Source organism: Cervus elaphus, chromosome 24 (genome assembly GCF_910594005.1).
Source record: "Cervus elaphus chromosome 24, mCerEla1.1, whole genome shotgun sequence".
Taxonomy (NCBI): Eukaryota; Metazoa; Chordata; class Mammalia; order Artiodactyla; family Cervidae; genus Cervus; species Cervus elaphus.
The window spans coordinates 46,500,672-46,519,496 of NC_057838.1; the positions used below are offsets into that span (position 1 = coordinate 46,500,672).

The 18,825-nt window shown below is 50.4% G+C and overlaps 1 protein-coding gene across 3 annotated transcripts in view; it reads left to right on the forward strand.

Annotated features, from left to right (window-relative positions):
* Positions 1-18,825, forward strand: part of LRIG1 (leucine rich repeats and immunoglobulin like domains 1) — a 112,816-nt gene that overhangs the window by 69,050 nt on the left and 24,941 nt on the right. For all 3 annotated transcript variants that reach the window (XM_043886793.1, XM_043886795.1, XM_043886794.1), the window contains exons 4-7: positions 10,358-10,495; positions 12,247-12,390; positions 13,831-13,974; positions 16,742-16,885. In XM_043886793.1, coding sequence (XP_043742728.1) covers positions 10,358-10,495; positions 12,247-12,390; positions 13,831-13,974; positions 16,742-16,885 — 570 coding nt within the window. The remainder of the gene's footprint in view (positions 1-10,357; positions 10,496-12,246; positions 12,391-13,830; positions 13,975-16,741; positions 16,886-18,825) is intronic.

Here is an 18,825-nt window from a genome sequence, read left to right on the forward strand (position 1 = left end):
AAACCTACGGTTTTCATGAAGGGTTCACTATTTGTGTAGTACTTACTGTGGGCTTCTGCAAATGTCTTGGGGTATGTATTCACCATTACAGTGTCACAATGAATGGTTTCCTTGCCCCAAACATCCCATGTGCATCACCTATTCATTCTCCTCTCCTCCCAACCCCCTAGCAACCACTGCTCTTTCTGCTGTCCCTGTAGTTGTGCCTTTTCCAGAATGTCATGTATTAGGAATCATACAGTAGATTGCCTTTTCTGGTGAGCTTCTCCCACTCAGCAATGTGCGTTTCCTCAGGAGGTCTTGTTTTTGTCCTGTGCTTGTAGTTTGGATTAGATCCTGACGACTTGCAGTCCTTCGTGACTTGGGTCGCTTTTGACTCCACAGAACTGTAGTGGCCGACCCTTGACTGTGCCTAAGTTGCTTCACTCCAGATGCTGGGCTTCCAGCCGCATGTGAATCAGCTGGTGGGTGGGAGAAGCAAGCATGATCTGGTGCACCGAGGTGCCTGGGGACCTCCGACCCCCTTCACACAGAGCTCATTGGAACAGTCTGTTGAAGATCCCAAGGGGAAAGTGGCCCTGAAGGAAGTGAACAGGTCAGAAGGTCGGTTGACACAGGCCAGTCCTGCCTTTCAGAGTGGCTGACCCTGCCTGGCGGAGGCTGTTTATCCCGCCACTGGACCGCTCTTGTTTTTTATCCGATCTCCACCTGAATAAACAGATCCGGAACGTCATCTGCAGCCAGGCTGAGAATCGCGCCAAAATTCCCCAGGGAACTGGTGATTCACCAGCAGCGGGTGGGGGGAGAGGGAGTGAGCAAGAGACAGAAGGAGACCTGCTTTTTCGGAGTCTCATTTCCTGTCCAGAAAATAACCCAGGCTGGGCCCTTCTCACAAGGCACTGGTTTCTTGGAGCAAATTATCAATTTATGCAATAAAACAGATGGTTTGGGTTTTCATTTTTAAGATGATGAATGCAAAGCAGCCTAGTGAGAGGGTGATGCTTTTAAATGTCATTCTGAGAAGAGAAACTTTTCCTCAAGTTGGCCTAGGAAAGCTCTTCTGAATTCATGGGTTGTTTAAAAAAATCTCTTTATTTTCAAGATGCTTATGGGCATTGGTCCCAATGACGGGCATATTTGAAGTTTTCTTGCTGATTTTGAGGCTTAGAATTACTCATTCTCTTTTTTTCCCCCTTTTGTGGTGCTCCATTAAGCCCCTACTTATAATAAAATTACTCTATTTGACTCCTGAACAAGATTAGATTGAGCTTTGTTACGCTGTGTGGTCCCAGGCTATATCCCTGATGCTTTACATGGGGGAAGGGTACTGGAAAAGAGACACAAGGGGGCGGTGGCATCTCAGAATGTGGTTGAATGAGCCAGCATGAAACATGGCACTTGGATCAAATGACTTTTCAGATTCATTTCAGCCCTGAGGGATTTGGTTAAAAGGAATGTACCAATGTCTGCAAAGGCTGAACATAAATGTGTAGCAACACCACCCTAGACGCTGATGCATGCTAGACCTGCAGGCAAGTATGCACTGAAAGATACGTGCAAAAGGCACGTCGCTGTGCATGAATGTGGTTTTTGCAGTAACCCAAACTGAAAGTAGCTCAGTATCCATCTGCAGTAGAATGGAAAATAAATTGCTGTAGAGAAGTATTACACAATGATGAAAAAGAGTAAAGTCCTGCTAATGCAACAGCAAACAAGATGTTTGTTTCTTGGCAAGAAAGCTATGACAATCCTAGATAGCGTGCTGAAAAGCAGAGACAACTCTGAAAAGTCCGTATAGTTAAGGCTATATGGTCTTACCAGTGGTTATGTATGGTTGTGAGAACCGGACCCTAAAGAAGGCAGAGCACCAAAGAATTGATGCCTTCCAAGTGTGGCACTGGAGAGGACTACTGAGAGTCCTTTGGACAGCAAGGAGAGCAAATCTATCAGCCTCAAGGGAAGTCAGCCCTGAACATTGTTTGGAAGGGCTGATGCTGAAGCCGAAACTCCAGTATATTGTTCATCTGATGCAAATAGCTGACTCATTGGAAAAGTCCCTGATGCTAGGGACAGTTGAGGGCAGAAGGAGAAGAGGGCGTCAGAGGATGAGATGGCTGGATGGCATCACCAATGCAATGGACTTGAACTTAGGCAAACTTTGGGAGATGGTGAGGGACAGAGAGGCCTGGTGTGCTGCAATCCATGGGGTTGCGAAGAGCCGGACATGACTGGGCAAGAGCATGGAGGGGTCTCATATGTGGAGCGAAAGCAGCCAGATACAGAAGAGTAAGTATGGACCGATTTCATGTAGATGAAGCACAGCAATAGGCAAAGTTAATCACAGGTGATAGAAATTACGGTTGCCTTGGAAAGGAATAAATGACAAGGAAAATGACAAGAGGAAGCCTGCTGGGATGTTGAAAGTGTCCTCTGTCTGTCATGTGGTTATGTGAGTGCAGGCACTTTATTAAAATGCATTGAACTCTATGTTGATCATTTATGCACTTCTCAGTATGCCTGTGATATTTCATTAAAACATTTGCAAACAGAACAGCGCCCCCCCCTCCCCCACAACACACGGCCTGTTGTATAGTGCTATATTTTTCAACAAAGGAGAAATCATGATCTTCTTGTTTGTTCTTGAATGATGAAGCCCTTGCTGAAATTCAGTTGAACCCCCGAGGTAGCCATCAGGGCTACTCTGCCCAGCACTGAGTTTTGTGCTAAATCATTAGTACTTGGTATGCACCTTCATCCTCCTCGCTGTGATCAGATCTTGGAGCACCTGCTCCAGGTGGGGCCTGGGGTTAGGTGCAGAGTCACAGGAGGAGTTCCAGGGCAGCACAGCGATGGACAGGTGCGCAGTGCTGCGGGTGCTCCAAGGCTGCAGGGTGTGCCGTTTGATTGACCGTGTCTGCCAAGGTCACTCTGGGGAATGGACTGGGGCAGGGGTGGGAATGGCGGCAGGTGTGTTACATTTTTCCCTCCATTTCCGGGCTAGATTGTGTGCAACTGTTTCTTAGCCAGAGGTTCAAATGAGGTGAGAGCTATAATTTGAATTTTGCTGATTATTAAATGCATGATTTTAAGGTAACATTATGGAAGACTTGCTGTTTGTAGTAATAGTCGCCATTGCAGGAGTTGACCACTGTGAGTCACGACACTTGTCTGGGAGAGCCGGGGGCATACCTGCTTAGAGTTAGGACTGCTATGTTGGCTAGCTTCGGTGTGTTTCTTTTTGCCTTACTGGAAGAACTGAGAAGAGTGAGGATGCACAAGTGGGAATCTGTTCTCAGATCACCCTGTCAGCCTGCCTGCTCCACTGGCCCCAGTCAGGAACCTGGATCATCATCTGAGGTACATAATAAATGGTGTAAACTTAGGTTCCATTTCACTTCTTGAAGGGGTAGAGAAGGCCTCGGTGGGGAAGGCATGGATTAGTGAAGTCTGACCTGGGCACTGCGGGGAGTACTGTAGGTTCTCTCTGTTGCAGTGAGGCACTTAGCCTCATTTTGCAGGTGATTAAGCCAGATCCAAAAAGAGTGATTTGCACACAGTTTTAAAGCCAGAATTGAATCAGAGCTAGAATTAGAATCTGAGTCCCTGTCCCCAGAAGCCCAAACTAGTTGCTGAAGTATAGACCAGGAGTCAGTGAACTACAGGGGGGCAAATCTGGCTCACAGCTTGTTTTTGTAAATAAAGTTTTATTGGAACACAACCACACTCATTGGTTTACATATTGGCTACTTTTACACCCCAGTGTCAAAATTGAGTTGTCATGACAGAAGCCAAATGACCCCGATAGCCTAAAATATTTAAAATCTGGCCCATTATAGAATACGTTGCTGACACCTGGTGTAGACAGTAGGTGCATAATTTCAGCAACCAGCAATAATCCATTTGACCCCTCTTGACCCTGCCTTCTTTGATCTCCTTGCCCTTTCTTCCTGGCTGTTATCTGTGACGTGAGATCTTTCTCACCGCTCACAGGACTACCTTATAAACCCCAGTTTACAGAACTGTACTGGAACAGTCACTTACGATAAAAACTTTTAAATGTTGGTTTCAAATGCCTCGGTCTGTTTTCCTGTCTAATTTAACATCAGCTCTGAGAACATGGCCAAGTGGAGAGAGCTTATCTTGCCGCTCTCCGCCTTTGAAGCCTGATTTTATTTGTGAAGCCTTTAACAGGTGTTGGTTTAATAGACTTCTGCCGTATTAAGTTTTCTGTGCCCCAGAGGGCAGCCCAAGGGGGAAAGCAACCCAGGATGGACATGCAGGCGGCGTGGTCTGCCCCCCGCCCCCCCAGTCCCTGTCACCAGTAGAGGTCCTCGCGTGGCACTGCCCCCTCCCCTCCCCTCTCCTCAGTCTTTGTAAACCTAAGGGCATCGCTTTGCAGCTTGTCTGCACTGTTCTCTTCTTTCCATCCAGAGTATACTTAAGAACTAGAGCTTCCTCTGCCTTATTTGCTGAGCTTGGCTCCCCTCGCCCTCTGCAGACTCATCAGTCACTCAGGCCTTTGGGAGGCTGGTTCAAAAAAGCAGGCCAGGCTGAGACCGATGACGCAGACCGTCTTTGCTGACCTGGGGAGAGGCGGCCAGCATTCACATCTAGCCAAGCTCAGGCGAAGGCCGTTACGGATTGAACCTGGGGTGGTGCACTTAAAATTCTGCCTAGAGAGCCTTTCAGATGGACTGGCAGTTCCTCCTCCCCTGGGCTCGCGTGCTGGCTCCTCTCGTGTCCCAGCTGGGCTGACCGCAGGCAGAGTCCCGATGTCTTCCGCTGTAAAGCAGAGATGATGGTGAAGTAGAGTACCTTCCTTGTGAGATCACAGTGTTATTTCATGGAGCCATCACCAGGGCCTGTGACATACAGGTGTCCAGTAACTGGTCGGCTGTTGTCAAGAAGAGCTTGGACAAAGATTCAAGAGATTACAGTGTTGACTGTGGGCCTTCTTGAAAACTGGACAGTTAGTTACATTAAAGGACTGATAGGGGCCCTCGCGGTCACATGGCAGTAAAAACAGGTGGAGTTTTAGAAAAGTAGGACACCCCTTGAGGGGGCGTGGGAGGCTGCCCCTGCCTACTGGCAGTTGCTCTAACCTAGAGGGATGCGTGTCCGGAGGGGGTGTCCCGAGGGGGTGGGGTTTGGTGGGTTGGGTGAGGGGTGTGGGCCTGAGTCCCACTTGCTACAGGAGTGAGAAAGGGGGTAGTTAGGGGCCCATCAGATCTCTAGGCCCCCGAGTCCTACGGAAGCTTCAGTCTGGGGTTTACTTTGAAGCACAGCGCCCCAAGGAGCCCCGTCCCTCAGTGTCACTCTCCAGCTGGAACAGACTCATGTCGTGCATGAAGCTAAGAGGGAGAGCTCTGAGTCAGCTCTCTGCTCCCTGGAGAGGACTCGGTCCTGCCCGTTTGTCTGCCTGTGGCAGACGAATAGGAAACCATATTCCTTCTCTTTCCAGAGCACCTCCCACAAACTGGATACTGATCCTGGCTCTGAGGATACAAATATGGCTAATAAAAACAAGAACTCATTGTACTTTATTGAGTACGTGCTTCATGTCAGGTCATGTCAGCCCAAGGGGCATAGAACTTGACACCCACTTGATTGCAGTTCACACCTGTAAGGGGTGTGTGGGGATTCAGACTGAGGCAGGGCTCTGCTCGCGGCGTGTTCCAGCCCATGAAGAACAGCTGGCCTTGGGTGAAATTGCTGGGGTCCACAGAAACATCTAACAAGATGTGATTCTTGCTCTGTGAGAGAAGGGAGACAGAGCTGTGCGGTCAGCTTTCCTGAACATGAGGAATTTGGGAAGAGTTTAATCAGGGCACTGGGCTAGAGTCTAGAACAGAGAGACCAGACCTGGGGGAGAAGATGACGTGCAAGAAGCTCTGAAGTCACCGTGGGCTAGGTCATTTGCCTCTGAGCAGAGCTGCCACAGAGCAATTGGCAAACTCTTTCCTTCATGTTTCTTGGTTATACTCATCTGCTTGCATGGTTTTCTTCTACTTAAATGTTGTGGAATGCTGTGCTTCAGTTGTGTCTGACTCTTTGTGACCCTATGGACAGTAGCCCGCTAGGCTCTTCTGTCTATGGGATTCTGTAGGCAAGAATACGGGAGTGGGTTACCATTTCCTACTCCAGAGGATCTTTCCAACCCAGGGATCGAACCCACGTCACTTTCGTCTCCTGCATTGTCAGGTGGGTTCTTACCTCTAGTGCCACCTACTTAAATGTTCAGGTGAGTCCCAAATCTGTATCTAGGTTCAGCCTTTCTGAATTCAGTCTGTATTCATTCTTTGTGATTCCTTCAACAAGTATTTACTGAGGACGTACTGTGTACCTCACACTATCCTAGTGGTTGGAGACACAGTAGTCAAAACAGACGAACATCTCTGCCTTCAGGGAGCTGCATCCTGATGGGAGAGATGTTAAAGTAGAAATAAACTAAATACTGGGAGTATTAGATGATAGAAATATTACGAGAAATAAAGCGGGCAAAAGAGTGGAAAGTGTGAATGAGTGTCTGTGTGTGTGCCTGCGTGCGTGTATTTGTATGTGTGTGAGGGAAAGAAATTAGGAGTCAGAGGCTTATGGTTTTAGAGAATGTTGCTCAGGCCACCTCATTGAAAAGGTGACATGTGAACAAAGATGGAAAGGAAGTGAAGGCATGGGACCTGCGAATCTCTGGGGGAAGAGCATTCCAAGAGGTGGAAAAGGCATTTGCAGAGATCCTGAGGCACGATCCTGCCTGCTGCGTCCAAGGGCCAGCATTCTGGGCAAGGTACAAGGCGGAAGGGCAGGAAGTGAGGCAGCAAGGCAGCTGTGCGGCAGCTCACGTGCCCCTTGGAGGCTGTTGTGCGGACTTAGTCCTGAGTGAGACACAGAGCTGTTACTCGAGTTTTAGACAAATACACGTTGTGAATTGCTTTGGTTTTTTTTTTTTTTTCTTTGTTTTGTTTGTAAATTGTAGTCATATACACATTGCATATAATGTACCATCTTAATCATTTAGGTGTACAGTTGAGTAGTGGTAAGTACACCCGTGTTGTGTAACCAGTCTCCAGAGATTTCTCCATCTTGGAAAATGAAAACTCCACCCCTATTAAACCACTCCCCATGCCCCAACCCCAGCCCCTGGCAACCAGCACCACTCCACTTTCTGTCTCAATGCATGTGACTGCTCTAGGTACCTCGTGGAAGTGGAATCATGAAGTATTTGTCTCTTGTGACCTGCATTTTTCACTTACTATAGTGTCCTTAGGATTCATCCATACTGTAATGTCTGTCAGAACTTCCTTTCTAAGGCTGAATAATAGTCCACCGTACGTGTACACCTGTCGGTTTGTCCATCCATCCATACATTGATCCACTGACGGAGTTGCTTCACCTTTTGGCTACTGTGAGTGATGCCGCTGTGAATGTGGGTGTACAGATCCCTGTGAGGTCCACGTTCATTTCTTTTGGATGGATACCCAGCAGAATTACTGGGGCCCATGCTGGTAATTCTGTGCCTGCTTTGTGGAAGAACCACCGTACCGTTGTCTTCAGCAACTGTACCAGGATCCCAGCTTCTCCACACCCTCTCCCACACTTACTGTTCCTGTTTTTGTTTGTTTTGTCTTTAGTAGTGGTCAGGCTGTAGGTTTGGGGCTCTAACTCATTGAGTTTCCCTAACAATCTGTGACGTTGAGTATCTTTTCATGTGCTTATTTGTTTATCGTCTTTGGAGAAATGTCTCTTCAAGGCCTTTGCCCACTTTTTATTCAACTTGTTGGGGTTTCTTGTGTGGTGGTCGCTGAGTTGTAGTTCCTGTGTGTTCTGGTTATTTTCTCCTTATCAGATATGTGTGCAAATGTTTCTTCCCATTCTGAGAGATGCCCTGACAGGATTTCTCTGGATGTTGAGTTGAGAGTAGGCCGGAAGGGGGTAAATATGGAAGGGGTAACCCATTAGCTCGTTGTTGTTGTTCTGTACTCGCTAAGTTGTGTCTGACTCTTTGTGGCCCCAGGAACTATAGCCCACCAGGCTTCTATCCATGGGATTTGCCAAACAAAAATACTGGACTGGGTTGCCATTTCCTTTTCCAAGGGATCTTCCTAACCCAAGGATCGAACTTACGGCTCCTGCCGTATCTCCTTCGTTGTAGGCAGATTCTTTACCACTGAGCCACCAGGAAAGCCAAGTTACCTGGTTTTCTTAACATTTCTGAACTAGAAAATTTAGCGTCACCATTCTGTGGTGCCCTGATCCTGTGGACCCTGTCTCTGTTGCCACCACCTCTCACCTGGGCCCCTGGGACATAGACGCCGTACTCCTCAGAGGCTCTTGAGGCCTCCCCTGATGTCCCGCTGCTTCTGCCCTGCCTGTCTCTTGCCTGCATCCACACCCGCCCCCCACCCTGGAGCTGGCCCCCGCAGCCTCTTCCAGGCAGAATCCACCCCAACTCCCCTCTCCCTCCTGGCAGATCTCACCCATCCTCACTCCCACGCTCCGTTGTTCCCCATCTCCATGGCTGCCTCTTCTGCTCAACAGGGAACTCTTTCCAGCGTGTGAAAGAGACCCGTCTTCATCACAGCATCCTTCCTCCAGCCTGGGCCTGGCACAGAGCGGGGCCCAGAACGTGTTTGATTCGGTGAATAAATACACAGATGAGAAGGAAGAAAGAAGGTGTAAGATGAAAGAGACAGGGAAGCCTGAGCGGGGGAGTGCTGGGGGTGGCCTGCAGCTGTCCCGTGGCCGCTCGGACTGTGTACGGTCGGTCCCTCTTTGTGCGACTTGGGGCCAGCGGCGCCCCTCCCCTTCTTTCCTTAGACCTTCTTTTTCCTGGCTCCCTGGTACTGCATTCAGAGTTCCTGGATGAGGCTCAACTCTGTTCCCTTTATTTCTCCTTCTTTTTTCCCATACTTTACATAATAAAGGTTTCCTTTTCTATTCTTTTTTTTCTTCCTTTTTATTTGGGAGTCAGAAAACTGACGAGACTATCTTTATTAAGAACTTAATAAAGAACTCAAAGGAAGTAGTTTGGCAGGGGGGGCATGGAGGGAAAAAAGTGGCCTTTCACTCTGGGGAGATTCTGCTGTGCGTAAAGGGAGCTGTACCCTTGTAAATGGGTTTTCGGGTTCAAGGCCTGGGAAAGATGGGAAGAAAACAAAGGCATCAGCGAGAAGGCCCAGAGCTTCTGGGAAAGAGGGCCTTGTTTATGCCTGTTGGAACCGATTTGGTCAAGTGTTTGTTTAAAAGAGATGCCACTTGGTGAGCGACGCCTGGCTCCCTTGTGTCGTGTTCGAGACTGCTTGGATTGGCTGGAGCCCCCGACACTGTTTACTCAGAAGCTGGCCCCAGTGAGCGCGTGGAACCAGAAGCACAGCGCCCAACTCCACGGGGTCTGAAATATCTGGATACCAGGATCTGGGCTGTGGCGGCTTGAATCCGCCAGGCAGAGCCAGACCCACAAGGGGGCTGGCCTGCTCCTTCCAGCCTTGGTTGGCATTTGTCAGATTTCTGCTGATTAATAAATACTGGTTGGTGGGTGAGACAGTGGTATTTTTTAGAAAGAGGATTCAAGGACAAATATGTCTCGGAGGGAGGTGAACACTGAACACATATGTGAACATCTGCCAAACACAGCAGTGTGGTTCAGGTGGGACCATTCATATCCCTAAAGTAAGGGGGTGTGGCCCCATCTTCCAGATGAGGAAACTTGAGGAACTTTCAAGAGGGTGGGGTCAGAGATGTAGGGGATTCGATTCCAGTTAGACCCAGTGCTGAATTCCTGTTTCCCTTATTAGGCTGGCAGGATTGTGCACTTTTTTTTTTTTAATCCCTTGTGCCTGTCGACACGCCTGGTACATGGTAGGTGTCGGTAAAATGTGAAGTGTGTAATGATGCGCTCAGTTGGATTAAATTGGATGCTGGGCTCTGGTGCCTGCATTCTTGCGAGTGATGGGGTTGGCCTGGATTCTGAAGATTCTAGACATGAGCAGCCTCAAAAGCTGGCTGGTTGCATGGGGCACATCCTTTGTGGGAAAGTGTACCAGTGAGTTCTGAGTTCTGGTCCTGCCAGGCTGCTCTCCACATGGCCAAAATATCACTCCCATGTTCCTGTCCTTGGGGAGAGCAGTCTGGCTTAGAACTTGGGCAGGCAAACTTGTCACAGGCAAAGAATTTAATGTTCTGTCTAGCTTCCGGCCTGCAGGTAATAACCTGATGGAAAGAAGGATGGGAGACCTCATTTGCGAGTGTCATAGCATTTGTAATTCTCTGAAACTGCAGGGGAAAAAATGTCTAGAAGTGTTGAGGAAAATAGTTTCTTTGCAAAATGACATGTTGGATTCACCTGCCCTGTGTGTTTTAGGCAACACAACAGGATTCGCAGCGTGGAGGGGAGTCAGCTGAAGGCTTACCTTTCCTTGCAAGTGTTGGATCTCAGCGCCAACAACATCACAGAGATCCGGAGCACCTGCTTCCCACATGGACTGCCCCTCAAGGAGCTGTAAGTGCGTCGGGTCTGCCCGCACTGCCCAGGTCTGGACGCTGGTGGATGCCGGGCTGAGTCCGTGGGCCGGGCACATGCCTGCCATCTGTGCCCTCAGCAGGGCAGGGGCCCCAGGTCCACATTTTCAGCATGTCCAAGTCAGCGGTGCTGTTCTGACTACACGTGGGCGAGGGAGCTGACCTGGGGACAGACCATCTCAGAGCACCATCTCGCACTAAAACGCGTGGCTTTTAGCCACAAAGCTGGGTTTCTTTCTGCTTCCGGGGGCTGCCCCCTAGGCGAGCTTAGAGAAGAGGTGGGGAGTAGTTAGGTGAGTGACAGCGGAGGGCAGCCCCTCTGCAGAGACTCCACCAGCCAGTGCCTACCCGTCCTCTGAGTGCTCTCGACCCGCTTTGTCGGACTGTTGGCCTGTTTCTGTTCTGCCCTGTCTCACGCCCGCTGATGGCAGACAGAAGAAAAACAGTCAAAACCTAGTTAACCCGCTGCTTGTTGGTAGGAGAATGTTATTTTAGTGAAGAAACTGAAAACTCAGGCTAAAGAGGCGTCTTCAGATGACATGCGAGCTCTCATCTCTTGGGTTACCACTGAGTACTCTAAGGGTTGTTTGTGAGGTTGGTTTATGGGTCATTGTGACCCATCAGTTCAGAGACCAAGGCCGGGTGCACAGATTTTTGAGATGTCCGAGGAGCAGAACAGTCTTTTTCTTAGGATGCATCAAGGTGCCCGAGGTGGAAGCGGGAGGCCTTGGCCGATCCTTCAGCTGATGGAGTGGTGCTCAGCCCCCAGTGGGGCTTCCGAAGGAGGTCCTCTAGCCACCCACCACCACCCTGCTTGGGACAAAAACACCTCCCCTGCTGAACTGCCTCGCAGTGACCTTCTCTCTCTCTCTGCACGAAAGCAGGGGGACTCTCTGTTTTGGCAGAACCTGGCTGGTATATCTTCATCACACAGAATGTTCTTCTTTAATCTGGAGTGTTAAGAACAAACAGTCCAGCTCCGTTTGCAAAGAATCCTCACATGCCCTGTGCTGGGCCTCTGCCGGGTGGAGATGAAGAATGCCTCCTTCCCTTCCCAACTCTGATGTAGAAAATTCTGTCTGGTCTTTTCTCTTTTGTTTAAGGCACAACAAGCAGCATTGGTCCAGGGAAGGTGGAAGGAAAAGTGTTGTGGCCCCACTTCCTTTCCCTCTCCCCCACTGGGAACCATTCGTGTGCAGTTGTCCTTCACTAGAATGTTTCTCTGACACATTTGAAATGATTAAAATGAAATGTTTTATGTACATTTAGAAGTCATACAATGGGATCCACTTCAGAATTAAAGGCCATTTCCCCAAATTGTGAAACCCTCTCTGACCTTGCCTCACAGTGGACTTTCTGCTTCCTAAGGCTCTTCTCACCAACCTTGAACTCTGAGCCTTGGGTCGTGGCTGGCAAGGAGGGACTCCTGCAGCAGCCCAGCTGGAGTGGAGGCCATTGACTTCCCTCCTGGAGTAGTCACCCTGGCTGAAAGCGGGGTGAGCACTGGGCTCGAACAAGCCAGGCCTCTGTCACGTCTGAAGACGGTCCTAACACCTGAGGCTGGGAGTGGAGATGGGCTTTGCAGCATCAGGATGACAAATGTCTCATTGGAAACCCAGCCTGCTGGGTGTGTTGTAGCTTGTTTTCCCAACTCAGCCAGGTCTGGTGTCTGTAACAAGACAAGGAAGGCCTCCTACTGACCCCTGCATTTTCTCTCCTGAATCCTTCCAGCAACCTGGCAAGCAACCGGATCAGCACCCTGGAATCAGGAGCATTTGATGGTCTGTCACGGTCACTGCTAACGCTTCGGTTGAGCAAAAACAGGATCACCCAGCTTCCTGTGAAAGCATTCAAGTTACCCCGGCTGACACAACTGTGAGTCCAGAGACCTGTGCCGTAATTAAGCTTAGCCAAACTTTATGGAGACCAGAGTTCCTCCAGGAGCGTTCCAAATGCACCCGCTTCCCTTGCTCCCCTTCAGTCGGGCTCTGCATAAACTACCACTGATGGCCCTGCGGCAGCACCTAATAAAAGCAAATTAGACACTGGGTCTGGAGCCTGCAAACTGCCCCAGGTTGCTGAGAAAAGATCCTCTGAGGATATGCAGGCCGGTCCTCTTCAGCACTTTCCAGAATCCTGCTGCTTAGCTGACCCTGGCTAATACATAGCCTGTGTGGACTGTAATCCTTATTTATTGCGAGGTTTCTGTGGTTTTTTCTTTTTTTAAGGAACCCATGTAATCTGTCCAGTGGCCATTCTGGGGTCCAGTGCTGCTTGAGCAGTTAAGAGAGGAACTTAGCGTAGCCAGAGGTAGGAAGCAAGAGATAGGGTCACTGTTTTCATCTCCTCAGTCTCATAAGGTAGTTGATTGGCTTTTTTTTTTTTTTTTTTGTAAAGAAAGGATGTGTTTGTTTAGTTTTTTGACTACCACAAATGACCTCAGTCCTAGAATGGCCCAGGGTTTGGAGTCAAGAAAACCTCTATTTACCAAAACCTGACGGACTGCCTTCCCCGGCTCTTTGCCTTCCCAGCGTCCTTTTTTTGGTAGGAGAAAAATGTATTTTAGGAGAATACACTGATACTGGAGCTTTGGTTCAAGCAGAACGGGCTGCTCGGGGGCAGGTGTGGTGGCAAGACGGGGTGCTCCCCTCCTCTCACTCTGTGCTCCCGCGCACACCAGGCGGGGGGTCCCGGAGAGACTCGCTGATGCTTAGGACCTGGTATGCGTCATGAGACACTGCAGAAGAATTTGGGGAAAACCGAGGGCTCACTGGTCAGGCTGTGTTCTCCCTTCCCAAGTATTACCAATGTAGCCAGCTCACCCAGATTCCTGAAATCTTTTGGTTCACTGAGGTCTCATCACACAGGGGCCGGAGGCCCGTAAGTGTGCTTCATGGTGGTTCCAGGCACCTCCTCCCGAATGCAGTTGGTGGGAAGTTGCCACCAGTGTCTAGTGGTTCGAGTTCCTGGGTTGACGCATCTGATGGTGGTTTCTGCTGCTGAGCTAAGAGATGTCTCACCTAAGACGCTCATATCCTGAGTCACACCCTGTCCTCACTTCAGAGTCACGGTTCTGGGGGAGGAAATAGGCGCGCTTGCTCATTCTGGGGTGCAAGGGGACCAGCTTCTAGGAGCCCTGGGCTCCCTTTCACATGTTAACAGTGGCCAGTTGGTGTCTTGGGCACACGGGCTTCTGTGGTATGTCTGTGCTGCCCGGGACCTCCTCCTGGGATTGTCCCTGGGGACCACCTGGTGATGGCTGTGGGGCGGGGCATGGGTAGTGGATGCTCTGAACTCCTGGCCTCATCTCTTTAGGGACCTCAATCGGAATCGGATTCGGCTGATCGAGGGCCTGACATTCCAGGGGCTCGACAGCTTGGAGGTGCTGAGGCTCCAGCGAAACAACATCAGCAAGCTGACGGACGGCGCCTTCTGGGGGCTGGCCAGGATGCACGCGCTGTGAGTCGGGGCCGGGCGCCGGGGCTCCTGCAGGGCCCTGAGCGATCCCCTGGGGCCTCGGCTGGACCCAGCCCCTGCCCTTTGGGACCTCGGCGGTGGCCCTCAGTGTCTTTGGGATCTTTTGCTACCTCTTGGGGTGTTTTCCTTGCAGGCTAGGATAATCTCTTGGGAGAGTTTCAGAGGATTTGGTAAAGTGAGCTGGTTGGTGAGGATGGAAGGCAGGGGCCGCTTTGCTAGGGCTGTTCCCCTCTCCCATTTCCACTCCCTCTGTTACTGAATGCACGCTCAGGTGCCCAACTCACAATGCGGCCAAACAGTACTGCAGCGTCAGACTTTGGAGCAGAGAAAGGTTTATTGCAGGGCCGTGCGAGGCGATGGGTGGCTCATGCCCCAAGAAAAGCCAGAGTCCCAAAGCGTTTCAAGAAAATATTTTTAAAGGCCAAGTGAAAGAGGAGCATGGTGGCTTGTTACAGCCAACAGCCTTGGTGTAGGAATCCCTTGATCTTGCAGCCATCCATTGTAAGTCAGGTCCTGACATTCAGTAAACCTCCAACCAGACAAAAGTTATTCTTAGCTCTGCAACTTCTTGTCTCTAGATGAGTGGAAAAGCGTCATATGGCCTAGTATTCTTCATACTCTAGGCAGTATTCTTAACCGGAAGCAAAAGAGATAGAATACAAAGGTTAAAGTACAGGGAACATCTATTATGGAGTCAGATTGTTCTTCCTGATTATACCCCTGCCCCCCACTCCTTGGCGGACAGTGGGCTCCCTTCCCACATCCTCTCCCCTCTCCCACACGCCACAGGAAGTTCCCTCTCCCTCTACTTTGGTTTTGACAGTCTTTCTTGATGTGCAGGTGGGCCAAGGAATGTATAGTTCATCCTGAGAGATTTATTTCTGTTTTGTGAGCTAATCAAGCCCCTCACTGCAGATGTTCCATGTCTGTCAAGGGAGCACTTGCTCCAGCCAGATGTGGACAGTCTTGGGGCTTGCCTGCCTAACAGAGGAACAGAAGAGCGTCCGGAGAGGGTCAGACAAGGCAGTTACCAAGCTTCAACTTTTAAATATTTATATTTGTTTATTTTTAATCAAAAGAAACGTATACTCAATAGTTGAGCTAAATCAGATAGTAAAGAAAAGCAGTTGTTGCCCAACCCTAGCCCCCAGTCTCTCCCCCCACTCCCAGTTCCACTCACAAGAGGCAGGCAGTCACTTCTCATCATGTTCTATCTTTGTGTTCTATTTGTAGTTCTGCTGGTTGTTCCTTCCAAGTTCATATACTAATACCACTTATATTTTGGTGTGTCATCGTGAGATTTCTTGCTTTATGGTCAGTGATTTAACTTGCTCAAGACACGCTGAAGCCCTTTGGTCTACAAGTTACACCACTCCATCTGTGTCCTTGCTCAATTATCTTTGCAACTGAAACAAAAACCAGAAACTCCAGGTCCAGTTCCATCAACTCCCTGTGCCTTCCTCATTATCAGGAGCATCTCAATGTGCATACCTTCATACACACACACACACACACACACACACACGCACACATACTTTGTAAAAGACAGCTTAGCGTTGCGAAGCTTTGCTTCTCCCTGTCTTCATTGTTCACCTTTGCATAACTCTGTCTCTTTTTATATATTCAAGAACACTTGTCCTTGACATCCTTGAAACTGTCATTTTGGACTTTGGAAGCCAGGTGGTCATGCACTGGGTGGGCTGGGAGTCAGAGTGCATTCTCAGAAAAACAGAGTTCTTAGCACATACCATTTGGTTTTTCTGTTGAACAAATTCATGCAAGTTGCGGGGTGAAGGAAGAGTTACCTTAGAGGTTAGTTATAAATTAAGGGCTCACGTTTTGAGCAGACGCAGAAAACAGACGATGTGAAAAGCAAAGCCTGGCTGCCCGAAGCCCTTGTGATCGTGCATGCGGAGCAGCATCTGAAGTAGTAGCTTCTGGTCACAAGGCCAGTCCTGTGAGGTGGCGCATCGTCTGTGGCCGCGCTGTCGAGAAGTCTGATGGTGACTTACATCCCTACTTACTGAACTTAAGCGGGAGCTCAGTTCTCAGCACGAAGCTGAAATTCTGACCTGCGTTTTCTGCCTCCTCAGCACAGCCCTATGGAGTCAATACTTCTTGGGCATCTCCACTTCATGGTTGTTCAGGCTCCTTCAACCAGCCAGGTGACAGGATTGAGAATTAAGTCGCAGTATTTCGACCCCAGATGTCAAGCCATGTCTTGGCACAGTGGCCCCAGGCCCATGCTTGGTTCACCTAGCTCTGAGTTCCGGCCCCTCACTACTGGCTGAGCTGAGGAACAAGGCTTAGGTTACCCTGCTTGTCTCAGCCTCATACAGAGTTTGCTCATCTGTAAGACAGGGATAGTGATGAGAGCTGCCCCCTTGTCTTCCTCTCTCTGCCTTGAACGGGCCCTGCCCTCTGCTCCGAGCTCCTTGCCCGTGTGCTGCTGGCTCGCTTGTATGCCACTCAGAAGGTTGCTTCTAGGAGCTTCCCTGTGGCCTGTGAGCCCTCGCAGCTGGCCTGGATCCTCACCATCGTCTGTGTGGCTTTGCCTCCCTGCCACCCCCAGGTGTGCGCACACACGTCAGTGCACACCCATCACGAGTCCCTCCAGCAGTGTCGTCAGATCCTCAGTGCCGCCTGGTGTGATGGCAGGGAGCGGCTCCTTCGCCGTCCGGTGGGCGGGTGGGTGCAGGACCCCCGGGATCTGCGCTCACACTCACCGCACGTGGGGCTGTCGTGGCAGGCACCTGGAGTACAACAGCCTGGCGGAGGTGAACAGCGGCTCGCTGTACGGCCTCACGGCCCTGCACCAGCTGCACCTCGGCAACAACTCCATCTCCCGGATCCACCGAGACGGCTGGAGCTTCTGCCAGAAGCTGCACGAGCTGTGAGTGTCCCACCAGCTCTGCAGGTGACCGTGGACGCACCCGGGGGTGCCTCCTCCAGAGCCTGGGGAGCCCTGGGCCCCGTGACCCACAGCACAGGGGCTTGGGAGGAGTGTTGAGGGCCTGTTGCAGAGCGGGACTCCAAGGACCTGAGAGCCTGACTCTCACCTATTCTAGACTCTGCTCCCCATTTCAGATTAGCAGGGACCACTGTCTAAGAACAGCTCTTTTGAGAGCCTCTGCCCACAAACGGCTGCAGCCTGTAGCATATGCTTCTGTATAGAGACAGCGGCTACAGGCAGACCCCAGTGGTACTGTGCAGTTAGTCCCAGACCACCTTGTAAAGCAGATCCCACGCTTTTGGCTCCCCAGTACATAGAAAAGTGTCTTTCTGCTACACTGTAGTCTGGGGAGTGTGCAGTAGCATTATGTCTGAAAAAATGATGTACAGATCTTAATTTAAAAATACTTTATTACTGAAAAATGCTGTTTATCACCCAGCCACACAGGGTGCCAAAATCTTCAATTTGTTTAAAAAAAAAAAGTGTAGTATCCTCAAAGCGCAGTAAAGCAAGATATGTCTATATTGGGGCTCACAGAAAAGACAGTGAACCCGAGAAATGGTGACACGTGGACAGTAAGGAATTTCTATGTGTTTACCCTGTTTAAACTTAGTACTGAGTCTTTTGCAGGTTGTGTTTTTATCTATTTGTCCACGTTCTCCCCTCTCCCCCCTCCTCCTTCCCCCTCAGCCCACCCCATACTGACCTGGAGTTTATATTTCAGTGAAGTCCATCATTACCTAATGTAAAAATCGATAGTTGTGTGTGTGTGTGTGTGTGTGAATAACCCTTTGGGTTTGGCTCCCTGCCCCCTCCAGGCCGTGGAGCTGCACGGTATCCTCACATGGATAGGATGGCTTCTGAAAGGCTCCCCTTGGGCCAGGACCCCACTCGGGAGCTCCCAGGACCCTTGGTTTTCCACGGTCCAGGCCTCGGAGCCGTGGGGAAGCAGGAGAAGTCTTCTCATCCCCTGGAGCGCGTGCACTTGCACAGGCGAGGAGCCACCCGCCCGCTGAATCTTGGAGGGTGTGTGCCCCCTGGTGCTGAGGCTATGGGGAGGGGCGCCTCCTCCTGCCCCCCTCGGCCTGCCTTCTGTGCCCTTCAGAAGGGTCAGAGGCGGTCACGGGAATGTGTCCTGACCAGCTTCACACTGTGTCCAGGTAACCCTGGAGCCAGATTTAGGGCTGCTTTCCACGTGTGTGTCCCGCCCCTCCTTTAAGCTGAATTCTTTAATTGCAGGTGAGGATGTAATTTTGATCTCCTGCCAGGTCTTTGCAACTGACAGACACCATGCCTGACTTCTCCAGGAGAGAAAAACTGTCACTCCCTGCTACCTTACCATACTTACTAATCTCCAAATTTATTTTCCTTCCTCCTGCCCCAGCCCAGAGTTCCCATTTTTTCAAGGACAGATGACTAATACACTAGGTCACAACCCACAGCCACATCAGAGGTGCAGGGGGTGTGCTGGGAGGAAAGTTTGATTCTGACGCTCAAAGAAGGTGTGTGATTGGAGGTGTGGTCCTGACCTGCTTACAGTAGCGAGATCATGCTAAGAGGCTGGCTCAGGTGAGGGCAAGGAAGCCTGGAGGTACACTGGTCCCAAGGGCGCCGCCCAGGGGAGGCCTACAGTTCGGTGAGGAAGTCTCGTTCCAGGCAGTGCCTGGTGGCGCCCTCTGCTGGCTGAGGGTGGAGGCTGTCCGGCTGCCTCGCTCGTTGTGAGAACCCACTGGGGCCCCATCGAGAGTCTCCCGCCACAGCCATGAGAAGTCTTCCGTGGCCTGAATCAGGACCAGCCACGGACACAACGTGTAGGAAGGGGTTGGAGCCTTGTGGTTGCTTGTTGAACGACCCTGTAGTGCTCTGTTTACAGATCTCCT